The 11,417-nt window shown below is 37.5% G+C and overlaps 1 protein-coding gene across 1 annotated transcript; it reads left to right on the forward strand.

Moving 5' to 3' along the window:
- The first annotated feature begins 5,219 nt into the window (after positions 1 to 5,219).
- zgc:123103 (uncharacterized protein LOC641325 homolog) lies at positions 5,220 to 7,836 on the forward strand. Its single transcript, XM_059556360.1, has 7 exons — positions 5,220 to 5,364; positions 5,486 to 5,545; positions 5,621 to 5,713; positions 5,804 to 5,976; positions 6,805 to 7,054; positions 7,153 to 7,348; positions 7,443 to 7,836. Exons 1-7 carry the CDS (start codon positions 5,319 to 5,321, stop codon positions 7,564 to 7,566), a joined length of 942 nt encoding a protein of 313 aa, XP_059412343.1. The 5' UTR covers positions 5,220 to 5,318; the 3' UTR covers positions 7,567 to 7,836.
- The last annotated feature ends 3,581 nt before the right edge of the window (positions 7,837 to 11,417 follow it).

Genomic DNA, 11,417 nt, shown 5'->3' on the forward strand with positions numbered 1-11,417 from the left:
TAGTAGCAGGAATGCTTAGGTAGCTAGCTTGAAGCCAGTGGGCTGTTTCTAAGAACAGAGAATCTAGTCTAGTTACATCAGGTAGGGATGGGCAGTATTTTAGATCCATGTATTTAAAATTTGTATTTGAAATAAAAAATACTGTTTTGTATTTTAAAGCCTTTGGAAAAAATGAAATGTATTTTGTATTTTGTATTTTTAAAATTACATAAAATACTTCTTTAATCAACATAAATACCTCTTTATCAAATATTGAGCTTGTATTGGGAACAACAGTAGAAGAGGCTAAGGATACGGAGAAAGCTGTTTTAGAATACCTTTTATCACTATGTAAAGTAATGTGGTAACACTATTTTAATGTGTTCTTGTTACACGTGTTACATTTAATTACTATTATAATAACAATCACGCATAATTACATGCAAGTAACCCTAAACCGAACCCTAATCCTAACCCTAACCATACAGTAAGTATATGCAGTTAATTAATATTGCTCAGTACTTAAATGTATAATAACATTGTGACAAGGAAACCTTAAAATAAAGTGTATAACCTGTGATGTAATCAAATCATTGTCCATGGTACATGGTGTTATGCAACTGATAAATTATAGCAGTAATCCACCATAAAACTAAAAGAAGAAGAAACTTTATCGGGTGCTATCATCTAGTTCAGACAAATCCTTTCCCTGCAACCCCAAAATTCATGCACGTGAGCTCCAGTTGTACAAATCCATTCAGCATTGGGTGAGAAACTTTTCTGGAATAAGGTATGGATGTCATAGTCAATTGTAGTAGTTGATTACAGTTAAAATGTTGCATCGTGATTTGCCTTAGGTTAAAGGGTTAGTTCACCCAAAAATGAAGATTCTGTCATTTATTGCTCACCCTCATGTTATTCCAAACCCGTAAAACCTTCGTTCATCTTCGGAACATCTTCTCTGACCCTCCATATACAACAAGGATTACCAGGATCACAGAAACGTAAACATCGGTAAAATAGTCTATACTTTTTGTGCGCAAAGAAAATGTCTCCGGTTACGAATGTAACCATGGTTCCCGGAGTAGGGAATGAGACACTGCGACCTCTAGGGGTCGCTATGGGGAACACCTCATCATGATCCTGAAGCATACATTGAAAAAACACCAAGAAGTTGGCCAGCAACAGCCCCTGACATCACTACCGGTGCGACTATAGATAAATAGGCACCAGGAGAACAGGTCATTCACTTCTTCATCTGAAGCTTGCGTCCGAAGCATGACAGGAAGCTTGAGGACACAGTGTCTCGTTCCCTACTCAGGGAACCATGGTTACATTCATAACCTGAGACATTCCCTTTCAAGTGAACTTCAAACTGGATCCTCTAGGGGTCGCTATGGGTGGCTGTCCGTGACATCATCCCTTATGGCCAAAGGTCTAAGCTACATAACCAACTTACTTGTTAGGGCCTTGGCGCCAGGGTAGAGCTCAAGGCTTGGAATCAATAAAGATTCCTTTAAAGGGATACGGCAAAGAGACTAGCATTTTATACTAAGTTTTGTCACACAGGGGCTACCGCTTGCTCGTGAATAAGCTTGCTAAAGGAACTGTCTCAACAGATCCCTAGTAGCAACACCCTGTTTAGATAGGTATCCGAGGATATATAGGTGGAGTGGCAACCAAGATGAACAGGACTTTTACTAACTCAAGAAAGGGCACGAAACAACCACGCAAATCCCTCACCATATAGGATTTTAGAAAAACACAGAGCACTAGCATGGGAACACAGTGTGGATTTCAGAAAGTGCACAAAGACTTCACGTGCACACTTACCATAACATGGATTTTAAATACTCAAGATGACCTGGCCGGACCTCTAGGAAATTCTTTGCAGTGCCGGGCCTGATGATCATGAAGGCTCCCGCAGAAACCTATGACCTGGCGCATGATACCAGAAGCATGAAGCCGGAATCAGGGCTATCATACTGGCTGGACATAATATCGACGAGTGTTTAGTAAACACTGTGATTGAAAAGATTAAAAGAAAACTCACAGAGGATTAATACACACATAACCACCAGCAATTTAATACATACAAAAAATTATAATAATATATATTCTAATAATATATTTTCTTTACTATCACTTTTTATCAATGTAACACATTCTTGCTGAATAAAAGTATTGATTTTATTTAAAAAAAGAAAGAAAAAATATTAAGCAGCAGAACTGTTTCCAACTTTGATAATGATGTAATGATAAACATATTAGAATGATTTCTAAAGGATCATGTGATAATGATCCTAAAAATTCAGCTTTGCATCACAGAAATAAATGATAATTTAAAGTATAATAAATTTAAAAACAATTATTTTAAATTGTAATAATATATCACAATATTAAATTTTTTTCTGTATTTTTGATCAAATAAATGCAGGCTTGATGAGCAGAAGAAACTTCTTTTTCAATGTTTCCAAACTTTTGGTCTGTACTGTATATATTTATATAAAATGGATCATACTCACTCACCCTGGTTCCTGCGCTGGAGCCCCACTCCCTTTAGTCTGGACCATCATTAAGGTGGTTACTACCCACCGGGGCAGCTGTGGCCTGATGGTTAAAGACTTGGACTTGTAACCCGAAGGTTTTGGAGCTGGCATTCACATTGCTGTGAAGGAGCTTTTCTCTAAAAACTGTACTTCTTCTTGCCCTCGCTTTGACTAGGGGATATAGTTTTTTATGTTTTTTTTTTTTGTGGATAATGATTGTATATGTGCTTTGTAAACAGACTCCAGTTTGAGGATTTACATTGACAGTCCGGCCATCTTTCGGCTCTTTGATTAACTTTTCGTGTGCTACGGTGGTCGTATGAAGGGCTGGGATGTTTCAAAACAGAGGCTTTCTCACTGGATTGTGGATGCTGTCCATGGTGGCTTATACGAGCCAAGGTTTGGAATACCCCTTTCACATTAGGGCCACTCAACAAGAGCTATCGCCTCCTCCTTGGCTTGGTCAAGAGGTATGTCTATTCAGGATATATGTCTTGCAGCTGTTTGGTCTTCTCAGAATACCTTTGCCAGGTTTTGCAAGCTGGACGTCCAAAGTGCTGTTGGTGAGTGCTACCTCTATTCATGTTATGTTGCCTCACACACTCTGAGCAGCCCTATATGCTATTGTTGTTGTATGTACATGCATGTCTAACTCGATTCGTTTACCATCATCATATTATGTTATACTGTTTAACACAGTTATCTCTGTGTACCCCCACTTAATACTGTTGTTGTTGCTTCTGCTCTGTCCTCAGTGCAGTCTACATTATTTCTGAACAGATATGCAAATTTAGTATACCTGGGTTTTAGACGCACATTGGCTTATCTCCATCTATCAGCTGCAAGCCCGCCTAACAAGCGTCGCTATAGGTTATGGGAATCATGTGTGTGTTCTACAACACTTCACCACTCTTTTGGAGTCCCACAATGACAAATACACTATTGACTACAGTGACTTCAGCCCACAAACTGAGCCTGACATTTTCATACTACCTGGAGGTAACTTGAAAACAAACTGACTATTTCTGCATTTTTCAACACATCATCCAATCAAACATTCACTGATGTATTTGGTTTAGGAATGACCTGTAGAGAGTTTCCTGATCCTGTTGAGAAGCACCAAATATTGGCCAACCCCATTCAAGACTATGTCAACACCTCTCCTGTTAGCCATGCACTCTCAGAATAAAAGGTATAAAAGCTGTTACTGGGGCACACCTTTGTACATAAAGAGCCCATATTAGTATATTAAAGATTCATATTAGAACCTAAAGTCTATATATTAGTATCTAAAAGGTACCCCCCCAGTGACAGTTTTTATACCTTTTTTATTGAAAGTGTGCCCCCCCGTCTGTTTGGTCCCTTTAAGGAGAAATTCAATCATCAGTATAAAAGTGAGAAGGAATATGAAGAGCACGAGAACTACTTCACACATACTCAACATTGAGGAAAATGACAAGTAGTAGTAAACAATCTGTGTCTGTATTAAGATATGCATGTTTTTTTTACATCCTCTTTCTTATGTTTGTGCACTCTACAAACAGAACCGGTCTTACATTCAGCGTCGTTATCAATAACTTTGCTGACTGATCAAAAGTAGAGCTGGCCAGGATGACAGGAGGTATACCAAATAAGGAAAAGGATGTTACAAAATAGTCCTCAGACATTTCTCTGAGTATGTTGTGAATGTATGTATTATAGTTTAAGCCTTTATTTGCAAGAGATTGTCATACAAATCTGAAGAAGAATAAATGAGTATTCCTTCTTAACACAAGTACGGCATAACTCATAACTCACAAACTTAAACTGTCCTCTAATTTGTGGTAATTTCAGCTTTTTCTAAATCATATTTTTAATAATCTCATTTGATTAAATGGAGTATCTTCATCTTTAAGCTTTTTTTAGAATAATTTTAAATCTATGGTTTGTAACTGGTCTGATTCTAAAGTTCTCATTGTGACACTGCTTGTCAAACTCCAAATGGAATGGAGTGCTGACGATTAAACTGATATTGTGTAATCTTTTGTAACAGACTATTCCATCCATTTTATTTTATTATTTTGTTTACTCTTTTTTTATATTAGGATGAATTTAAAAAATCTACACAATGAATATATTATTGTAATTTATAATTGTATTTATTTGTATACATGTTTTGATCCTTTAATTTTTTATTTAGTATTTATTTACTCATCAGCTATTTCTTAAGGAGACTGATCTATCACTGTTGTCACTGTAAATCAGTGTTCAACATGTTGAACTTCAGCCAACTGTGCAACTTTTTACCTACAAACTCAAAAACCAATAAAACACTCTACTAGCTTGCCGATCCTCAATTTGTTCTCAGAGATTATTCTGGTAGTTTAAAGTTAAGTTGATTCTTATATTTTCTTGTGGCTTATGGTAGAACCTTATGGCTTTTGCATATTTCAACCAATAATGCAGGTATTGTCCTTTAAAAGCATAGCTATATATTTGCAGTGTGTTTGCTCAGAGATGTCGCAAGCAGGGGGAGCGATGGACCAATTACAGGGGTCCCACAACAATCACCCCTGCAATCTCTACTGAGAGGACCTTGTCCTGGCTCAATAAATATTTGTCCACTGACTGATGGACCCTCATGTCATATGATGTTATTTCAGTTCCTTCTTCATCTGTTATATTGGGAACCACTTTTATGGTTATCCATATCCTCTTCCTAATTTTGTTTTTTGGTTTTTTTTTTTCTTTCAGACTGACAAAAGCTTTTAATCTCCAGTGGATATCTGTCTGGTTTCTTTAGATTACATTATGTGGCTTCTTCTAGCTGGGTTCGTGCTGCTGGTGTGTGCTGCAGGTAAAAGAGAAAACAACACACAGCAGGATGAAAACATGGAGAAGTATGCTTGGTTATGTGTTTTAGTTAGAAAGAAACCTATTAAATTAATTGTGTGATTTCTCTTTGCTTTCTTCCTCAGATGCCACACCAATTGATGCCAGAACAGTTCCTGATTTTGGAAAGATGTATCATGTCAAAGGTAAATTTCTCTCTAATTATAGAGTGCATCCCTGTGAAGTGAACTTCTTTTTTTACAGTATCCCTTTTTATGTAGGTGAGCTCTCTCTACCATATTCTGATTTAAAAGAGCCAATTGAAGCTTGGTACGACCTTGATGGAAACAGAAGTCGAATCGACTATTATAATGGTCAGTGATTATCAGATAATAAAATCAGGCAGTATTTAAATGAAAATAGATTGTGTATGTAGTTTCTCATCACTGATGCTCTCTATGCAGGAACAGTGCATACTTTTCTGATTGGAAATGACTTGGATTATGGTGCCATTTACAAGATCACACCAATCACCACAACAACCGAAATCCAAGCTATTAAGTGTTTCCAGCTTAAAGGTACCCAGGAGGATCCAATACGGCCACAGGCAGCACTGCCTGATTTGCAGGGCTTTGAAGTACGTACTACTTAGGGATACGGGTAGTTTAATCAAAAATGAAGAATGCGGTCCTGTGCACATTCACAATTGTCTGAAAGAGTTTGGTTTACATATGTGCTCCCCCTCAACCCCCTCATGCTAGCAAACTTATAAAAACATGCTAGTGATGTGCTAAAATATGCCAACATCTGTCAGAAATGTGTAAACAATGCCTAGCAACAACCAGCAGAGGACTTTTTTAAAAAGGTTTTAAGCCCTATTTGGTAATTGTTTCTCATGTGGACGTAAGTTATTTTCACCATTTACAGGGGGTAGACTGTGATTTTATTGCCGTCCGAATACAAAATGTCAGTGTTTATCTCTCAGCAGTCACCAACCAGGTAAAAACACTGTATGGAAACTGTTGTACTTCGCTGTTATTTGCATGCATATTTATTTCTGAAATGCTGGAATTTAAAAGAACAGTAGGCTACTTAATAAATGCTCCACCACAGCCAGTGGGAGCAGAAAGAGAAAAGCACGTAAACATTTAAAATGGGTCTTTATTATGGCAGCAGCAGGCATGCAATACAACTTTAAAATGTGAATTATAAACAGTTTTTTACAACGTTCCTTGGTTGTAGGATCACAGAACTCGCTCCTCCATTGTGAATAAATCACTGAGGTGATATGTAAATTTATTTTTACAGACATCCATATGAGAAACAGTTGCCGTCCCGAATAGGGATTTTGAAACATATGAACAACTTTACATCCCATAGATTCAACTGTAATGCAAACCAAAACATCAACAAGGCTGAAATGTCTGAGATGTTTGAGTTTATTGATTGTTTATTTGTTCGTTAGTTTGAGAAGATGGAGAATCACACAGGTATTCTCTGTGAGGTCTGGAAAAAGGTCACTGAGGTTGGCCATAAGAAGAACACATATCGTCTGTGGGTCGCTCGTCCAGAGGGAATCGATTCCTTAGCCACCCCTCACCACTTTGAGATGATGGGCTTCAACACTCTTTTGGAGTCCCACAATGACAAATACACTATTGACTACAGTGACTTCAGCCCACAAACTGAGCCTGACACTTTCATACCACCTGGAGGTGCCTGGAAAACAAACATTCAGTGAAATTACTATTTCTGCCTCTTTTACACCAATACATCATCTAATCAAACATTGACTGATGTATTATGTTTTTAGGAATGACCTGTGGAGAGTTTCCTGATCCTGTTGAGGAGCATGAAATATTGGCCAACCCCATTCAAGACTATGTCAACACCTCTCCTGTTAGCCATGCCCACCGTCTGTTTGGCCCCTTTAAGGAGAAATTCCATCGCCTGTATAAAAGTGAGAAGGAACACGAAGAGCGTGAGAACTACTTTATACATACTCAACGGTGAGGAAAATTACAAACTTTGCAATATAGTAGTAGTAAACAATCTGTGTCTGATTTAAGATATGCATGCTTTTTTTTACATCCTCTTTCTCAGGTTTGTTCACTCTAAAAACAGAGCTGGTCTGACATTTAGTGTCGGTATCAATAAATTCGCTGATTGGTCAAAGGCAGAGCTGGCCAGGATGACAGGAGGTATACGGATTCCAAAAAAGGAATAGGATGTTACAAAACAGTCCTGACACATTTCTCTGAGTACGGCATAACTCATGTAACATAAACTTTTAATTAGTGATATTTTCAGCTTTTTCTAAATCATCTTTTTAATCATTTAATTTGATTAAATGGAGTATCTGCATCTTCAAACATATTTCGGAATCATTTTCAATTCATGGTTTGAAACTGGTCTGTTTCTAAAGTTCTCATTGTGACACTGCTTGCCAAACTCCAAATGGAATGGAATTCTGATGATTAAACTTATAATGTGTAATCTTTTGTAACAGACTATTCAATTGGTTTAGTTTTTTTTCTTACATTAGGATGAATTAAAAAAAAAAAAAGACATTCTTAATACTGTAATATATTAATAAAAATATATCATATATTTTTTCCACTATGCCAGTAGCTCATCTAATTTCTCTGACATTACCTCCCATCTCTCATTTCACTACATGTCACTGGTGAAAGATGCATCAAAAAGAAGAGTCTGATAAAATAAACATCCTATTAGGTCTTGCATTCTCTACTCATTCTAATGCTCATGGCTGACAGAAAGAGCATCATTTAGTCTACTGCAAAATAAACATGGCAAAACTAGTTCATTTGACATCTGAATCCTTTGATCCATCTGTATATTTGAAGAACAAAATTCTATTTACTATTTACAGTACAGACCAAAAGTATGGACAAACCTAATTCAAAGAGTTTTCTTTATTTTCATGACTATGAAAATTGTAGATTCACACTGAAGGCATCAAAACTATGAATGAACACATATGGAATTATATACATAACAAAAAAGTGTGAAATAACTGAAAATAATTCATATTCTAGGTTCTTCAAAGTAGCCACCTTTTGCTTTGATTACTGCTTTGCACACTCTTGGCATTCTCTTGATGAGCTTCAAGAGGTAGTCACCTGAAATGGTCTTCCAACAGTCTTGAAGGAGTTCCCGAGAGATGCTTAGCACTTGTTGGCCCTTTTGCCTTTAGTCTGCGGTCCAGCTCACCCCTAAACCATCTCGATTGGGTTCAGGTCCGGTGACTGTGGAGGTCAGGTCATCTGGCGCAGCACCCCATCACTCTCCTTCTTGGTCAAATAGCCCTTGATGCCTTCAGTGTGAATCTACAATTTTCATAGTCATGAAAACAAAGAAAACTCTTTGAATGAGAAGGTGTGTCCAAACTTTTGGTCTGTACTGTATATACTAATCTATTCCTTCATGGCATGGATTATTTGAGTATGTTCCTTGAGTTTTACTTATAATGTATGTTACGCCTCCCTAATTATTTGGCATCAAGGTTTTTCTGGGAGGTTACAAAAAGTTGAATGAATAAAATAATATTTATGCAGGCAGAGGCAAAACTGTACCCAAATTTGTTTTTAGTAGGAAAGATAACTCAATACAACAAAACTCCCAATAGTAAAATTAACAGTTAATCCAAAATATACCTTCAAAACCAACAAATATCTATTTAAAATGTTTTCCAAATATACAAAAGTAATGGATTAAAGACAACAAAATTGAGGGACAAGAGCAGTGCTAAAAATAAAATAATAAAACAAACACGCTAACTAGAACCAATCAAAATCTAAGCTTAAAAAAAAACAATTAAAGAAACATCTTCAGCGTAGAACACCACTAACTACACTGACTAACAAACATAAATACAGAAGTTGGCAACCGCTTATAATCTAGTGTGTTTAGATAACCTTACCCTGTGTGTAGTGAGATGTAAGTCACATGACATGCTTCACTGGTCCCATCACTATGTGTTGAAGAAGGACTTAAACTCGGGTAAACCGAGAATCGAGTAACAGCGTAGTTAAACAGCCATTGAAAAGTAATGTTTCACAAGAGAAAACCCAACACACAATAACTCAAATTCGGAAAACAAAAACAGGAGCAAACACCAAAAGCAAAACATCCATCCATCAAGTCGCATCAAGTCATGCGAAGTGAATGGCCTCGGCCAATGGCAAGGTTCCATTTATGGAGGAGGGAGGAGATGGGGCCATCCCCGATCTGTTGAACCCAAGTTAGCCGAGGGCGACCAGGTGGTCTGCTTCAGCCGATGGGAGTATGTCTTTTAGAGCTTCGGGCAACAGTGCAGGCTAAGGCACCATGGGGAGGACTTACTAGCTTGGCCACATGTCCGTACAAAAACGTGTGCCGGCAAGCAATTATGTCTGTGATTGTTGGCAGACCAGTGCATAGGTTGATGGCCGCGTTTGTTATGAGGTCGGACCAACGAACATGCAGGATTTGATGCTGGCAGCGCATATGAAATGAATGTAACCTTCTGGCAGCTTGTAATTGAAGAGTCCAGGTCTCTGAACCACACAGAAGGATTGGCAACACGCAGGAGGAGTATAACCGAAGTTTTGTGCTAAGCTGAGTCCTCTGTTGACCAGACCAATTCGGCATGTGATATCAGCCGTGCACCTTCCATCTGAGTTTTGTACACTCCCCAGATACATGAACTGTGTGACATTTTCCAGCTTCTGACCCATTATAGTAATATTCCTGATATTGGATCCACTTCCCAGGCTCTGCAATTAGTTTTTTTTTTGCCATGATAAGTGTAGGCCCAGTTGGGAAGCCCCTTGCTCAAAATGCTCAAGAGATTTGGATGCACATTTGTCTAGCAACACGACATCATCTGCGTAGTCTAGGTCAGTGAAATCATGTTCTGGCAACTTAATGCCATTCAGTGATGCTATTCGCTTGAAGATCCAATCCATAACTCTGGGGTCAGAGCACAGCCCTGCCTTACTCCAGAGGTAGTTGTAAGCACCTCAGAGAGTGAGCCGTAATCCTCCCTCTGGCTCTAGTACCTGAATGAAGGTCCTTAATGAGATCTAGCAGGAAATTTAGGACATCAATGCCCCGTAGTGCACTCCATAGTGTCCTTAAGATCGACATAAGCTACTGTGAGTGGATAATTAAACCAGTGTTAATTTTGACAGCAAATTTTGATTTAGGTTTAGTCATAGTCTTTTGACTAAAATGGGATTTAGTTTGTCATATTTTAGTAATCTGAATTGTATTTAGCTTAAGTCTAGTTTTAGTCGACTTAATATCATAAGATTGGCTAATATTTAACGGGTTTAGTTACAGTGCATTTATTAAGCATTTCTCTAAAATTTCCAAACTCATTATACTGGATTGATATTAAGGTGAAGTAACATGCCTTTATGTTAAAATTAAATAATACCACTTCTCATAAAGAATAAGAACATAGTCTTCTTTTTAATGAAATTCCATTGGTATAAAGGCTAATTATGCATTCTTTATGCAACTTGTTTACCATATTTTTCATACCTTTAAGCAAGCATATAAAAAAATTTAGATAAATTTTTGGGGCTACTAAAATGTTTCAGTCAAGAGCAGTGCATGATTTTCTGTTTCTTTTGTTGCTTGATTAACATCAGTGACTCAGACAATAGAAACTAAATTAGGCTGCTGTCCCTCTAAAACCAAATGCGAAGCTGCAATGGATGCTATGTACTGAAGCACATTCTCCCTACTGTTTACATTCACTAAAGATATAATCAACTGTTTTTACATGAAAACTCGTCAGAATGGACAATTCGACATAGTTTTGGTGTAATTCTCCATTCTCCACACCGAATTGACTTCTCTCTTGCGTTGTCAGATTTATACATATGTTTGCTCTTCTCTTAGTCCCACATATTGAAATTTTAAACATTTTATGTGACATGCAGCAAGTTTATGTTAGCTTATGTCTTGCTGGTTAATATGTACGCATCTAACCTCCAAACCATGCACAGCAGATTCGATCTGAATAAATGTCTTCCCAAATCGTCCCTCCCTAACATTTTCATCTCA

This window comes from Carassius carassius, chromosome 8 (genome assembly GCF_963082965.1).
Source record: "Carassius carassius chromosome 8, fCarCar2.1, whole genome shotgun sequence".
NCBI lineage: Eukaryota > Metazoa > Chordata > Actinopteri > Cypriniformes > Cyprinidae > Carassius > Carassius carassius.